Source organism: Ornithorhynchus anatinus, chromosome 12, assembly GCF_004115215.2.
Source record: "Ornithorhynchus anatinus isolate Pmale09 chromosome 12, mOrnAna1.pri.v4, whole genome shotgun sequence".
Taxonomy (NCBI): domain Eukaryota; kingdom Metazoa; phylum Chordata; class Mammalia; order Monotremata; family Ornithorhynchidae; genus Ornithorhynchus; species Ornithorhynchus anatinus.
Window position 1 is genome coordinate 47,342,432 of NC_041739.1, and position 16,519 is coordinate 47,358,950.

Here is a 16,519-nt window from a genome sequence, read left to right on the forward strand (position 1 = left end):
TAAAGCACTCAATCAGCTTGTCCCCTCCTACCTTAATAATATTTAATAATAATCATAATAATGGCATTTGTTAAGCGCTTTCTATGTGCCAGGCACTGTACTAAGCGCTGGGGTGGATACAACCCAATTGGGTTGAACACAGTCCCTGTCCCACTTGGTTTCGTTCCCCATTTTACGGACACTTGCTCTATCGAGAAGCGGCATGGCGTAGTGGATAGGAGCACGGTCCTGGGAGAAAAAAGGTCATGGGTTCTGATCCCGGCTCTGCCACTTGTCCCCTGTGTGACCCTGGGTACGTCCCTTCACTTCTCAGGGCCTCAGTTACCTCATCTGTAAAATGGGAATCGAGACTGTGAGCCCCACGTAGGACAGGGACTTGTCCAACCCCATTTGCTTGAATCCACCCCAGTGGTTAGTATAGCGCTTGACACACAGTAAGCATGTAATAAATACCATAATTATCATGATTATTCTTCTATCCACTATGCCATACTGCCTTACCTCACACTGGCATCTTAGTCCAGTCCAGCCTGGACTTTGTTCCTCTGGTTCCAGTTTGCTCACCGTGCCCTGAACTCATCTATCCCACCACCGACCCCTTTCCCACATCCTCCCTCCGGTCCGGACCTCCCTCCCGCTCCGTACAGGCCAGACCTCCACTCTCCCCACCTTCAAAGCATTTCTAAGGCCACATCTCCTCCAAGAGGCCTTACCTGATTAATAATAATGTTGGTATTTGTTAAGCGCTTACTATGTGCACAGCACTGTTCTAAGTGAATAATAATAATAATAATGTTGGTATTTGTTAAGCGCTTACTATGTGCAGAGCACTGTTCTAAGCGCTGGGGTAGACACAGGGGAATCAGGTTGTCCCACGTGGGGCTCACAGTCTTAATCCCCATTTTACAGATGAGGTAACTGAGGCACAGAGAAGTTAAGTGACTTGGTATTTGTTAAGCGCTTACTATGTGCCGAGCACTGTTCTAAGCGCGGGGGTAAACATAGGGGAATCAGGTTGTCCCACGTGGGGCTCACAGTCTTAATCCCCATTTTACAGATGAGGGAACTGAGGCACAGAGAAGTGAAGTGACTTGCCCACAGTCACACAGCCGACAAGTGGCAGAGCTGGGATTCGAACTCATGAGCCCTGACTCCAAAGCCCATGCTCTTTCCACTGAGCCACGCTGCTTCTCAATTGCCCAGAGTCACACAGCTGACAAGTGGCAGAGCCAGGATTCGAACCCATGACCTCTGACTCCAAAGCCCGGGCTCTTTCCACTGAGCCACGAGTGCTGGGGTAGATACAGGGTAATCAGGTTGTCCCACGTGAGGCTCACAGTTAATCCCCATTTAGCCTTCTTTACCTCAGCTTCCTCCCTTCTGTGTTGTCTATGCTAATGTATATATATTAAATTAGGTAATATACATTATTCCTATTAATGTCTATCTCTGTCTCCCTTTCTAGGCTGCAAGCTCAATTTGGGCAGGGAACATGTCTACCAGCTCTGTACCGTACTCTCCCAAAGCTTAGTACAGTGCTTCGCACATAGTAGGTGCTCAACCTAATGCCACCGATGATGACGACTGCCAGATATGAAAGGGGAGGGAAGATGCAGGTAAGGGGTTGGCTGGGAGAGACAAGAGTGAGGCACTGTTGAGGAGTTTGGCAAGTAGAGGGAAATGTGCTGGCCGGGTTGTAGGTGATTAGTGAGGTGGGATGGTGGGTGGGCGGGTGGGTGGGTGTTGTCTCTCTCTCCCTCCCTCCTTCCAGCTCTCCTCAGACTCCCCGTTTCTGTGCCCCCTCCACTAGGCTGCACCAGACTTGAGGACTCGCTCCACTGAGGTGGCCAACACTCTTCTTCCCCTCCTCCCCACATGCACTGGCTCCAGAATCCCAGGAAAACCGAACGGGGGGCAGGAGGAAATGCAGGGGCGAAGGCAGAGACTTGACCCTCCCTTGTCTGGCGAGAAGAGAAGAAATGTTTGGTAGCAGCAGAGGAGGGCAGAGTTTTGATGGGTCGTAGCCCTGTTCCTTTTCCCTAGAGTGGAGTCAGAATAATAATTATGGCACTTCTTAAGTGCTTACTATGTGCCGGGCACTGTCCTAAGCACTGGGGTAGATACAAGAGAAGCAGCGTGGCTTAGTGGAAAGAGCCTGGGCTTGGGAGTCAGAGGTCATGAGTTCGAATCCCAGCTCTTCCACTTGTCAGCTGTGTGACTGTGGGCAAGTCACTTCGCTTCTCTGTGCCTCAGTTACCTCATCTGTAAAATGGGGATTAACTGTGAGCCTCACGTGGGACAACCTGATGACCCCGTATCTACCCCAGCGCTTAGAACAGTGCTCTGCACATAGTAAGCCCTTAACAAATACCAACATTATTACAAGATGATCCCTGTCCCACATAGGGCACTCAGTCTTAATCCCCATTTTACAGACGAGGGAACTGAGGCCCGGAGAAGTTAAGTGATAAGTGGGGGAGCCGGGATTAGGACGCATGACCTTCTGACTCCCAGGCCCGGGCCCTATCCACCAGGCCAGGCTGTTGCTTCTAATCAAGACCGGCCTCTGGCCTCCCTAAGAGGGAAGTGGGGGCAGAGGTGGGCGTGGGGCAGTTTAGGGGCTGTGGGCTCACTACTGGCTCTGCCCTGGGTTGAACCGGGGCCCCGGTCAAGGCCGGCCCAGGGAAACCCCTCCCAAACTGCCACGGGCCTGGAAGTCGGAAGGATCTGGGTTCTAATCCCGTCTCCGCCGCTTGTCTGCTATGTGACTTTGAACAAGTCATTTGACTTCTAGGTGCCTCAGTTACTTCATCCGTAAAATGGGGATTAAGCCTATGAGCTGCATGTGGGACAGGGACTGTGTCCACCGTGATTAGCTCATATCTACCCTAGTGCTTAGAATAGTGCTTGGTACACAGTAAGCGCTTAACGAATGCAGCGTGGCTCAGTGGAAAGAGCACGGGCTTTGGAGTCAGAGGTCATGGGTTCAAATCCCGGCTCGGCCACTTGTCGGCTGTGTGACTTTGGGCAAGTCACTTAACTTCTCAGTGCCTCAGTTACCTCATCTGTAAAATGGGGATTAAGACTGTGAGCCCCACGTGGGACAACCTGATTCCCCTGTGTCTATCCCAGCGCTTAGAACAGTGCTCGGCACATAGTAAGCGCTTAACAAATACCAACATTATTAACGAATGCCATCACCGTCATCCCACCTGCTGCCGGGCAGCTCAGAGCCGTGCGTGAGGGTGAGTGTGTCCACGTGCTCCGCTGCTCCCCGGGCTCTCCCCTGCCATCTCTGATTCCTGATGGGGGTCAGCGGTCCTACCGGGGGCCGACCATCCCAACTAGGGGCAAAAGAACAGGGACTTCTAGGCTTTATTCTGCCCTGGAAATATTTTTGCCACAATGAGTTGGGTATGGATCATTAAAGCAAAATTTTCCCTTCTGAGAGGGGACTGCAAGGATATGAATGAATTTTTTAGTCCATACCTGTCTGCCTTGAGCTGAGCAAGACAGGCGGCGGGAGATGAGCGGTGGACACACTGTGGGCAAAGCACAGTACTAAGAGCATAATTTGAGCCGATGAGAATGGGACCCAGCTCTAGCAAAGTTGGGGGCTTTGAAAAAGGGCCCCTAAGGAAGCAGTGTCACCTGGTAGGCAGATGATCGGAATCAGTGAAGTCACTTCGCTTCTCTCTACCTCAGTTTCCTCATCTGTGAAACGGGCATCAGAAATTTTGTTCTCCCTCCTACTCAAACGGGAGTGGGAGTGTGTACCCCAGCCCTTAATGCTTAATAAGTGTCACAATTATTATCGTTATTGAAATAAGATGCTTTGACTAGCAGCATGACCTAGTGGGAAGAGCCCAGACCTGAATTCTAATCCCACTCTGCCACTCACCCACTCCGTCACCTAGGGCAAGTCCCTTCTATCCCTCAGTTTTCTCATCAGTAACATGGGGGCGAAATGCAGTTCTCCCTCTTGCCGAGACTGTGAGCCCCGTGTGGGACAGGGACCGCGACTAATCGGTCTCAGTTCTATCCTAGGGCTGGGAAGGCTGCTCGCCCCGAAGTACGTGCTTAACAGATACCCCGATTATCATTAGCTGGGTAGGCTCTCCCAGATGCCATTTCACTGCCGCATTTAGTGGAAGGATCATCGGGGTTGGGGGTGAGGAGACAGAGAAGACAGCTGTGGACTCAGGTGAACTGGGAGCTAAATATGACCCAATCGTGGACCGATTTGGATCGTGGACTTACTACTCCCTTTATTCCCTCCCCCAGCCTCGTGGCATTTATGTACATAGCTGTCATTTATTTATATCAGTGTCTGTCTCCCCCTCCGGACTTTAAGCCTGTTGTGGGCAGAGAATGTGTCTGCTTATTATTGTTCTACTGTACTCCCCCAGAGCTTTAGTACGGTGCCCGGCTCACAGTACGCGCTCAATAAATGCGACTGACCCGACTGACCGTTGGCCCCGGAAACCCAGTGGTGAAGTGTAAAGTCTAGGACCTGTGGGGGCAGGGCTAGGCTTGCCTTCCTTGGCTCGGTCACCCCTCCAGAAATGTTTGCTGGAGTTTCCCCTCGCTCCCGAACCCATGCGGTGGTTAGAAACGTGCTCCGTGGCAATGACCGAATTGGGGCCGAGAAGGCTCCCGTGACCGCCCGGCTTCTTACGCTGACCCCCGAGGTGTGGCGATCTAACCCTGGACCCCAGAATGACGGCAAAGGCGGGGAGGCAGCAGGCTGGAGAACGGCTGTGCTCCCCGGGGCCGGAAGGCACGGAGGGGCCTCGGCCCCCACCCACACGTGCCACGGCTGAGCGGTGATGGCAGGGATTTGCTCGTTCCCTGCCGGGACATCCTAGATCAGCTTCCCCCTTCCCCTTACCGATCTGCTCTCTCTCGGCGGTGGAGGCGGGTGGAGGCGTGGCCGGCTCCCGATCCGGGCCGGCGGATGGATCGCTGGCAGCCGAGAAGGCCTTCTGGATGACGGCGACTGCTTCCGTGTAGCCCATTTCTCGGAGAGCATCCACCAGCTCCTTTATCGTGCCCCCGGAGACCTGGGGAGGAGGGAAAACCGGAAGGGCCATCTCTTGGGAGGAGAAAAACCACAGCGCCTACACGACTCCGCTTCCCGAGTACCGGACGGACTGCGTGGCCCCTCATACAAAATGTCGCAAACACCCAGGCTCCTATCAATGCCTCCAAGGACTGTACTTTTGAGACAACTTGACTTCAGTAGCATGTTTTTTCAAACTAGGTGCCATACGCATGCAGAATGGAAGCGTTAGTGAGAATGCCGGGGAAAGGGGTGAATGAGAGTAAGCACACAAACACCCTCTTTGAACTCAATTTCCTGTTTCACCTCAGACCGCTCAGGAAATTCATTGGAGTTCATATACAGAGAAATGCCGAGGCAGCAAGACTCCAATTAGATCGAGGCACTCCCGTGTCTGTTTCCTTTTGCACCTTGAGAGTGTGAGTTGCTGCTGCCTTCCAGCAAGAGGAAATGCTTTCTTGATGCGGCAGGGCAGTCCTGGGTGACCCTGGGTGAGGATTTTCTGGGAACCCGGCCTTAGCTGCCCCCGAAACACACACACACACTCTCTCTCTCTTTTCCTCCCCTCTCCGTCCCCCAAGCAGCTGTCTGACTGATCTTTGCTCATGTGGACACACCCCTAGCCTCACATCTGCCTGGTTTTAAGGGCCGAGAGCAGCAGAGAGCAAACAATCAATCAGTGGTATTTACTGAGTGCTTTCTGTTTGTAAAGCCCTGGACTTAGATTCCTTTGTACATATCTGTAAATTATTTATTTATATGGTCGGTCTCTCCACCCCCGCCCTCCCGGCTCCCTCCCCCCGCCACCAGCCCCCAAGACTGCAAGGAACTTGTCTCCCACTACCGTTGTACTGTACTCTCCCAAGTGCTCAGTACGATGTTCTGCACACAGTTAAGTGCTCATTAAATACCACTGAATGCCTCGAGCAGTTTCTCAGCTGCCCCCGGGGCGGACCACTTTTCAGGCGAACAGTGGTGCCGGCTCTAACGGACAAATACCATCTCTGACAACCTTTAAAATATCTTGCCCAAAAATCACTCTGAAGAAGTTTTCAGGATTTAAGATGCTGAGAGGATACTTTACTAAGTTATAATTTTTTTTTCCAGAGATTATGCCAGTTTTGGGCTTCTCATATAGCGAGAAAGATAATATACATATAAAATATGAAAATATAAACTATATATACATATATTTTAATCAGAATGCCAACCGGGGTGGGGCAGGGGTGGTCTCCCGCAGACTATCAATGATATTCACTGAGCACTTACTGTGTGCACAGCACTGTACTACGCGCTTGGGAGAGTCCGATACAATAAACTGGCACCAATTCTCCCAAGACGTTGGCTGGACTAGGCTGTCGGATGGCTAAGACCGGGCTGCCATATTCCCGCTACCACGCTACCTGCGTCGGGGAAGGGAATCCCCGCTCGGGGCAACCTGGTGTTCTGATTTCTACCCAATGTTCTATGAAACAGTAAAAAGGATCCCAGCAACCTGTGAGAGAGTTTAGTGGTGGCCCAGAGCTCAGGGCGGGTGAGGGAGAGGAGAAGGAGAGCAGTGGTGATATAACCTGCTTCTGATGCTCCTCTCCCCGCCCGTCCCCGACTTTCCCTCCGGCCCCAGGAGAAGCAGGGAGGATCCGCTTGGAGAGGGAGAGCACGCACCCTTCCTCTCCTCAGCAGGGACCCGCTCAGATTGCGGATCCCACGGGGGGGGACAGGGATCTTGTGTAATTCCCACCTGCTTATCTTCTCCCAGCATTTAGTACAGTGCTAAGCACTACACTAATGCCCCCGCCGCTTTCGGCGGTTAAAGGCCGCGCGTTCCTGAGCGTTACCTCGTAGTTGTCCAGTAGCGTTTTGGCGGGAGCAGGACTCAGTCGGAAGGCATTATTAAGTATCCCCAGGCCCAGTTTCTGGGCTAGGGTCGACCAATTTTTGTCTGGATCGGGTATTTCTAATAACGTGTAAAGCTGCAGTTTTACATCTTCCGTTAGCTGTTTCATGTCTCCTGGGGGGAAACGAAGAAGAAAATACGTCAGTCGTGAACCACAGATTCTGCTCTGAATGATTAATTTTTTCATTCCCTTCTCTCTTAAGAGTGAAAGCGATCAGCCCACTGGACTGAAGTGCTCAACCCTGCTGCGCCCCTGCGATGGGAGTTTTGAGCAAAGGAGATCAAATCTGACGCTCTCTGTGTCCTCGTGGATTACAAATCAGAATCGGAGGCTGCAGATTTTTTAACCGTGCCTGAGGGAGTTTTTTTTTCTCTTTCTTTTTCGTTGGGGCGGGGGAGGGGACGTTGAGGGCAGATGTGTATTTTTCACATGAAATGAAAGGAGACAGTGACGGCGAATGACGTCTCTTTCTGGCGCCACTCACCTGGGACCAGTAAATCATCGGCAGTCAGCTTGCTTTCATACGGCTTGCCGTTCAGTATGTCGTAGACCTGTTGAGGGGAGGAGGGGTGTGAGAGTATTCACGTATTAACGGGCCCGTCAGGGCAGAGCTGTTGTTTTTGTGGTTAGACAAGCGGAGCGGTGACTTCCGTTACTCCCCTCTGAGAGAGCCCTTCTCCCGGTAGCCTTAAGGGCCCCGTTTCCGGGGGCGTGGGCAGGGGCCCGGCCGAGCACGGAGTCCACGAAGAGTAGCTCGATCCGGGTCAGAGTCGGGGTGGGCTTGGCAGAGGCGCTTCGAGGGAGACTGTCTGCGGGATGAGGTCAGTCCCTCTGCCCCTCTCGGACACACCTCGGGCCAAGCTCGTCACGAAGGAGTACTCCCGGGAGGCAAGGAGACGCGGGAGTCTGACCACAACCTGCGACGGGGGATGGCACCTCTGGGCGGGCGGGCAGTCCCCCACAGCCACGCGCCACCAGGCTCCACCGCTTCCCTTTGGGGAGCCCAGCTGGATTCTGCCCGTGAGGTGGAAGGGTGGGGCGCGGGCATCGTCACAAGCGGGGCTGCTGGGAGCCCGGTGGGCCTTCACTGCACGGGCAAGATCCCTCTGCTGGGGATCACCATGACCCCAAAAACCCCGTGAGCCTCCGCGGGGCTCCGAGGAACCCACTTCCCCCAGGAAAGCCCGTTCCAAGTGAAAAATGGGGTTCGGGGATTCCAATTTCCCCTTCAACTGGCACCTCCAACTGGGCGCTCTTCTGGTGCTGCTGCTCTTGAGAGGCCCGTGGGAGGGGCCGGGGCCGGAGCTAGCTGATCCGGGAGAGATCGTGCTCAGATCGAAGAGCATGAGGAAGCAAGAGAAAACCCGAAATGTTTCACAATGACGCCAGGAGGGGAAAGTGATTGACTGAAATCCCGCCTGTAGCTTTAAAATCCCCTTCACTACTGCAGAGCAAGCCAGGCCATGAGATTCAACCTCTCCCCGCAAGGCCAGAGACAGGCCCATCTGCTGCTCTAGGCGGGGCTGTTGCCTTCAACTCAGGCCCGCCCTCCCTTCCAGCAGAACACAGTGTCCCCCAGAATCTCGGCAGCCTTGACCCTCGGGGGCAGCTGTGGTTTTTCAAGATGGCACGGTTGTTTACGGCTTGGATTTCTCAACCCAGAAGCGGAAGGTCTCCAGGTTGGGAGGGGCGGCCGGCTGGAAAAATCAGTCCCGCATCCCAGGCGCCGCGGTTCGGCCGCCCAAGACACTTGCCTGCCAGTTGGCCGCCATGTCCAGCGGGGTGGTACCCGGCACTATCCCTTCGTCTTCTCCATCCTCTTCCCCCTGTTCCTCCAGGTCAAAGAGAGGCTCGAAGTTCTCCACAAGAGGGTCTGCGCCTGAGGATGACACGTGGGCTCCGTCAGCTACAGAGCGCCCGGTCCGGACCTCACCACCTGCTACGGCTCCCCGCAGCTCTTGCCGCACCTATAGCTAAAGTGCAGCGCACGGTTCGGCCAGCGGCCCGGGCACCCGAGAGATGGCCGCTCCACTTGGGCCTTATTTGCTAATGGGTTACGGCTATGGAGACCATTTCTGGGAGCCCTTTAACCGGGCGGCTTCCTAACCTCCGCCTGCCTCTGCCCCAGAGAACGCCGGGTTGGAGGTTTCGTTCTCAACGATCCGTTTCCTCTCCCTGACCCGCAAATCCCATTTCAAGTGGTTTCAGGTTTTACTTGCCACACCAGAGAAGCAGCGTGACTCAGTGGAAAGAACCCGGGCTTGGGAGTCAGAGGTCATGGGTTCGAATCCCGGCTCTGCCACTTGTCAGCTGTGTGACTGTGGGCAAGTCACTTTACTTCTCTGTGCCTCAGTTACCTCATCTGTAAAATGGGGATGAAGGTGAGCTCCATGTGGGACAACCTGATTACCCTGTATCTCCCCCAGCGCTTAGAACAGTGCTCTGCACATAGTCAGCACTTAACAAATACCAACATTATTATTATTGATTTGCCCGGTTGGTGCATATTTAACAAACCGATGAAAGGCAATCTGTATTTTTTAATTGACATAGCAAGCACGTCGAGTCACGCGTGTGTCTGTGCCCACCCCCCCACAACACAGGCTCAAAGAAGATGTCACTCAGTAAAATGCACCTATGGCATCTATGGTCCAAGAGAGGCCGGCGTGGCAACTGCAGGCCAAGAGGAGACCCTGACAACTCCACTGGGGCCGCTGGCTTTGCCAGTCCCATGCCCATAAGCCTCTGGCAATGCCAGGGACCCGTGGACCTGAATCAGGATCCCAAGAACCCATTCCAGTCTTGGGGCAGCCTTCCCAAGACTGGGTCAAGCCAGACCTCTAGGTCCAGGAAACACTGGTGGGGGGTGGGGGTGCGGGAGAGAGGCGTGAAGACATTCTGGTTGGTTCTGGCAGGAGATTCGTAACCTCCTACCCACTCCCCTTCCCTCCCGCACCACCTGCTTCCTGGCTGGAGGTCTTTCCGATAGACTCCCACTGATTCCAGGATAGCTCTGAGGCTCAACCGCATTTGCTTTTTTTGGTTGATTTTTTTTGTAGTATTTGCTAAATGCTTTGCTATGTGTCAAACACTGGGAGCCCCATCTGGACAGGGACTGTGTCCAATCTGATAAACTGGAATCTTCAGCATTCAGAAGAGTGCTTGACGGAGAGTTTAACAAATACCATAATAATAATCTTCTTGTGGGAAGCCCACAAGCACCTCAAACTTGGGCGTGGGCCGGGGGAGGCAGAGGATCTGGGTTCTGATCCCAGCTCTGCCAGTTTCCTGCTATGTGACCTTGGGCAAGTCATAAACTTCTCTGTGCCTCAGTTACCTCATCGGTAAAACGGGGATTAGGACTGTGAGCCCTGAGCAAGACAGGGACTGTGTCTAAACTGATTACTTGTATCTACCCTAGCTCTTAGTGTAGTGCCTGGCACATAGTTAAGCGCTTAACAAATAAAATAAAAAAAATTGGCATGTGCAAAACTTGAACTTCTCATCTCCCCCCCCCCACCCCAAACTTTTCTCCTCTGCTCTCATATTTACTGACATCATTAACCTCCCTCTTACTAATGAAGTTTGAAACCTTGCTGTCATCATAGCCTCAATCCATCAATCCATCAGGGGTATTTATTGAGTGCTTACTGTGTGCGGAGCACTGTCATTCTGGTCTCACATCCAATCTACTGCCAAAATGTACCAAATTCTCCTCAGAGACATTTTCCAGCTCTGCCCGTCCCTTTTGATCAATCCATCGAGCAAGGGTATTTACTGAGCGCTTTCTCGGTACAGAGCACGGAACTCAGCACTTGGGAGAGTCCAGTCCAGTGAGTAGACATGATCCCCCACCCTCCAGGAGCCGTCAATCTAGCGATCTGAAGGAAGTTATGGATCCCTCTCCACCCCTCCAGTCAGTAACCTACTCATCATAACCCGACTGTGGACTATTGTATTGGCCTCCTTGTTGCCTCCCGGCTCTTGGTTTCTCCCTGCTTCAATCCATACTCCACCTTGCCACTTGGATCATCTCCCGAATCGTCGCTCGACACACATCTCCCCTCTCCGCAAAACCCTCCAATTGTTGCCTATCTTCCGCATCCAGGACCGGTTTATCAGCCCGAAGGCCCTCTGCATCTTTTGCATCTTTCTCATCGCCTCCCCCTACTCTCTACTCCGCCGTCCATACTACCGGCCCACCTCACTATCCCCTGCTCTTATCTTGTCCGCCTCTGGCTGCTTGCTCACGTGCCTAGGACCTGGAACCGCCTGCCCTCCCTCCCCCCAACCACACCCCGGAGTTCTCCGGCCCCCCACCTCTAAAGCCCTCCTCAAATCCCATCTCCTCCCATGAGACGACCCCATCTGATTATCAGCAACCCGATTCCTATCAACCATCAGTTGGCCTTTAGCTTTACGAACTTATGCCCGTCCTCAGCACTTGTGGACACACATATATTTTTTATACAGACCAAGCTTTTGTGGGTGAGGAGCGGGTCGAATCAACAGTATTTACTGAGCACCTACTGCCTGAGGAGCCCAGAACTGAGCACTTGGGAGAGAACCCCAGAATGAGAAGACAAGCCACCTGCCCTCGAGGGGAACAGACCCTAAAATGAATTACAGATTGAAGGAAGTAACAGCACTATGAGGAGGGGGGTGTGCTCTAGTGCTAAAGTGGCACAGAGGTGCTGAAATGGCAGTTGGGGATAGAAGATGGGGACAGTATGAAACTCCTCAGCACCTGGCTTTAAAGCACTCAATCACCTTGCCACCTCCTACCTCACCTCACTACTCTCCTACTGCAACCCAGCCCGCACACTTCCCTCCTCTAATGCCAACCTTCTCATTGTACCTGAATCTCATCTACCTCACCGCTGACCTCTCGCCCACATCCTGCTTCTGGCCTAGAACACCCTCCCTCCTCAATTCTGACAGACCATTACTCTCCCCCTCTTCAAAGCCTTATTGAGGGCACATCTCCTCCAAGACACCTTCCCTAAACCCTCGTTTCCTCTTCTCCCATTCCCCTCTGCATCGCCCTGACTTGCTCGCTTCATTCATCTCCCCACTCCCAGCTCCAAAGCATTACATACGTATCTGTAATTTACTTATTTATATTAATGCCTGTCCCCGACTCTAGACTGTAAGGTCGTTGTGGGCAGGGAATGTGTCTGTTTATTGTTATACTGTACTCTACCAAGTGCTCTGCACACAACAAGCGCTTAATAAATACAACTGAATGAATTGAAGATGGGGACAAGAGAAGCAGCGTGGCTCAGTGGAAAGAGCATGGGCTTAAGAATCAGAGGTCATGGGTTCTAATCCCGGCTCTGCCACCTGTCAGCTGTGTGACTTTGGGCAAGCCACTTCACTTCTCGGTGCCTCAGTTACCTCATCTGTAAATCAGGGATTAAGACTGTGAGCCTCACGTGGGACAATCTGATTACCCTCTATCTACCCCAGCTCTTAGAGCAGTGCTCAGCACATAGTAAGCGCTTAACAAATACCAACATTATTATTATTATTAATAGGAACTCATCTGGGGAGGAGCTAGGATTTCAGAAGGACTCTGAAGATGGAGATCGCGGTGGTCGGCTACATGTGAAGGGGGAGGGAGTCCTAGGGAATGAGGAGGCTGTGAGCAAGGAGACATTGAGGGGTGAGGATGAGGTACAGTTGCGTAGGCTGGCTTGAGAGGAGTAAAATGTGTGAGCTGGGGTGTAATGGGAGGAGAGTGAGGATAAGCCAGGGGTAGAAAGTGGATTCCTGATGGTCAGGAATTTCTCTTTGAGGTGGCGATGTTTGACCAACCACTGGGGAGGGTTTTTGAGGAGTAGGGAGATGTGTGCAGAATGACATCTTAGAAAAATGATCCAGGCAGCAGAGTCTGGAAGTATGAAGTACGGAAGGCTCACACTTCTGTTGCGACTCTCCGGCACTCAGAGCAGCACCCTGCACATAGTAGGCACTTGATAAAGCCATTACTCCTACTGCATCTATTACCCTTTTGTAGTGACACAATGCCTTCCCCCAAAGCGCTCGAGACAGGGCACGCCAAGCTTTGCTCAGAGTCTGGTCCAGCCCCAGACCCAAGTTTCGGTCGACATAAATCAAGTGATGACCACAGGGGTCTCCGATTACTTGGGATCTAGGCAGCTTCTTTCTCTCTCATTTTCACTCTTCCCTTTAGGCCAAGGACACCTGGCAAAGACTCTTTCCGGGCCATTATGCAGTGTCCTAGGAGACGCACGTTGAGTTTTTGCCCGATCCAAGGCCCTTCCGGGCTCACAAACACCCATGCGGGTGTCCCCCTCTGCTCTTCCCTTCCCTTCGTTCCGCTCGGCGCGCCTAGGGAACGGTGCAGACGGCGGCTCACCTGCTGCTTTGAGGAGAGCGCTCAGCTTGGTGGAACCTCTCCCAGCTGCTATGTGAAGTGGCGTGGTCCCATCGTAGGTTGTGCTGTCCACGTAGGCATCGCCCTAAAATCCCCCCCGGTGGGGAAAGAAAAGGGAAAATGGGGACAAAGCTCTTTCGGGTTCAGGGTCAGTACAGCGAGTCCCGGGACCCTTCCAACAGCCAGAGAGACTCTCGGGGATTATCCGGACCCACCCAAAAAGGTCAAGAGCGGAGTCGCTGGAGAAATCCACCACAGACAGAGCTCCGGAGGGCTGGGGAGCGGGAGGCCTGACGCAGAGTCCCACGTGGAAAAGAACAGGCCCCTGAAGCTACCCCGTCCTGACAGAGATCTCACCTCCAGCAGCAGGCAGCCGGCCAGAGAGACGTTCTCTTGCTCTACGGCCAGATGGAGGGCCGTGCGCCCCGATTTTTGCTCCTGAGCATTGACGTCGGCTCCAGCAGCGATCATCAGTCTGAGGCACGTCATGCTGTTGGTCATCATGGCCAGGTGAATGGCATTCAAACCTTTGGCACAAACAAACCCTGGGTTGCACGCCTGCCCGGCGGTGGCCCCCTCTCCCCCGGGATCGGCTTTTCGCGCAACGGGGCAAGTGGCCGAACAGAAGGGAAGCCCAAAGAAAAGCCTGGTTCCAAATCCGAGGACCGACAGAAACCCCTGCTGCTGCAAATGAGGCTTATAGCCGTTTCCTTTCGCTCTACCCTTAGCGGAGACAGAGAGTGGCCCGTCACCGCTCTGAAGGCCAGCCTTTCGTATTCCTCCAGGCCATAAGGAGTTGATCTCCCAGCCATCTCTTCTCCAGCCAAAGGGGCCACACCCTTAAAAGAACAGCAGGCCTTCAGGAACACCGCCAAAGAGAGCAGCCAGGAAGGGAAACAACTCTCCCTCCGCCCACTTGGCCGGCAGAGACTCCCTTTCTCGCAACTGAATATGGTCATGAAGCGGCAACCAAAAAATGGGTCGCGTCCTACCTTCCCCGTTGAACTGGTTGATGAGTGGTGGTATTTTCTCGTGCTTAAGCAGAATACTCAGAATTTGGTCGTCTCCTTCCTTGGAAGCTAAGTGTAAGGCTGAGTTGCCAAGGCGGTCCAGGAGGCTCACGTCCGCTCCAGCCCACAGCAGGTCCTCCACCACCCCTGCCTGCTTAGTGATCACTGCCAAGTGTAATGGGGTCTGGAAGAGGCAGGGAGAGAGGTGGGGATCGTCTGAATCCAATAGGAGAAAGAAAACCGTCCACCTGACGTTCTCGATGAGGGACAGGGCTGCTGGGCTATATGGCCGGTGTTCCCGAGTCATCTTTGGCAACGCGCAGACCCTTTCTTACTACTTCATTTTTCACCAGGAGCTGATGGGACAACTATTTTTCCTCTTTCGAAAGGGAGAGGGGGAGAAGCGGCTTTTTGACCCAGAAATGGATCAGGCCACACAATCCCTGCACTCGTCTCTCGACTTACCTGGGCTCCCAGTGATTTGGAGGCATATCTAGGACCGGATCTCAGCATCCTAGAACCCGGGAGGGAGCCTGAAACTCCTGGGACCCCTCTGCTTCGAAGAAATTAAAGCGATGACACGTTCGTCGTGCCCTTACAAAATCAGAGGGCAGGTCTGCCTCCTGAGAAATGAAACGCTAATCCCGCAATCAGCTTTCAAAGAATTGAGATCACCAACAAAGGGCAGAAATGTTTTCATTTAAGCCAAATGAGACGATTTCACAGAACCCTAAGAGGGAAACCTAGCCTTGCTCAAGGCTACTATTTGCATACTTTCCACTTCGGTGAGCAAATATTTGCTGTGACACCAAAATGGGGCCAGGGCCACAACATCCTGTTCTACCCAGCGCAGATTAGGCTGCCGGACTGACGACATGGAATGTGTTGCCTTCGGAGGGAAAAATCTGGCTCTGACCATCTAAGGTGGACAGTTCTCTGAGCCGACTGTTCGGACTGATATCCTGGGTGGATATTTTAAATCCCCTCTGTGACGCCAAACAAAACGCTCCGGTTAAAATTCCGTTAAAGCCGGGGGACAATGCAAATGAGTGAAGATGGAAAGGTTGTTTCGATCCCCTTGCGTGGAGCCTTAAGCGTTCGTCAAAGCGGGTTCACCGTGCAACCACATAAAAGCCCTCCGGATGGGTAGGCCTTACATGAACCATCGCTGAAGACGGGTAACCTGAAACCCAACTTTTAAACACCGGGGAGCAAGGACGTTACCGTTCCTGAAACCGATGTATCACGATGCTGCGGGTTCCCCGTATTTCTCGCAGTTCATTAAAGGAATTCAAAGGGAGCTCTGGTTGGGGAAACCTGAAAGCTGGCTTCACCACTGACCTGCTGTAATTTTAGCCAATCCTTCAACTGACCCTGACTTAGCTCTTTCATCCACACCACGTGACACTAGGATGATCAACCCTATCTTTTACTTCTTCGCGGGGATAGCCTGAGGATTAAATGTGCCAAAGGATGTTAAAAGCACTTCTGAGCATCTTCTCGACCATGCGGTGTCAAAACCAAAGGTCTTACTACACTGCCGTGACGTTGTTACCAGTGGTCCAGGGGGCCACTGGGCACACGGGGTGCCGGCTGTGGAATAACACTGGCCCGCCCAGGATGGGCAAGGAAGTTATTTCTGGAACTGGTCGGGGAGAATGATCACACAGACCGGCATCCGAACCAAAGATCTCTCAAGGAAAGGGTTTCTGCCCACTATCAACAGAAGGCGAAGGAATTTCCTCCGTTCACATCAGCACAAGAGGAATTTTCTTTGGGAAGAGATTCCCACAAACGATCATCAAAAGAAAAGAGGAACTTGGAACATTTCTACCAAATCTGTTCTATTATATCAACCAATCATATTTACCTAGCACTTACTGTGTGCAGAGAACTTAACTGAGCACTAGGGAGAGTACACTATAACAGAGTTAATAATAGTGAAAATTAGGGTATTTGTTAAGTGCTTACTATGTGCCAGGCATGGTACTCAAAGTGATTTGGACACAGCCCTTGTCCCACGTGGGGCTCTCAGTCTCAATCCCCATTTTTACAGACAACTGAGGCGCAGAGAAGTGAAATGACTTACCCAAGGTCACAAAGCAGACAAATGTAAGTTCACTGTGGGCAGGGAATGTGTCTGCTTATT

General features: G+C 52.7%; 1 protein-coding gene across 4 annotated transcripts in view; it reads right to left on the minus strand.

Moving 5' to 3' along the window:
• NFKB1 (nuclear factor kappa B subunit 1) overlaps positions 1 to 16,519 on the minus strand; it is a 149,778-nt gene that overhangs the window by 2,467 nt on the left and 130,792 nt on the right. For all 4 annotated transcript variants that reach the window (XM_039913678.1, XM_039913679.1, XM_029076687.2 and 1 more), the window contains exons 17-23: positions 14,353 to 14,554; positions 13,718 to 13,887; positions 13,343 to 13,445; positions 8,715 to 8,839; positions 7,445 to 7,511; positions 6,901 to 7,073; positions 4,892 to 5,063 (exon numbers count right to left, since the gene is read on the minus strand). In XM_039913678.1, coding sequence (XP_039769612.1) covers positions 4,892 to 5,063; positions 6,901 to 7,073; positions 7,445 to 7,511; positions 8,715 to 8,839; positions 13,343 to 13,445; positions 13,718 to 13,887; positions 14,353 to 14,554 — 1,012 coding nt within the window. The remainder of the gene's footprint in view (positions 1 to 4,891; positions 5,064 to 6,900; positions 7,074 to 7,444; positions 7,512 to 8,714; positions 8,840 to 13,342; positions 13,446 to 13,717; positions 13,888 to 14,352; positions 14,555 to 16,519) is intronic.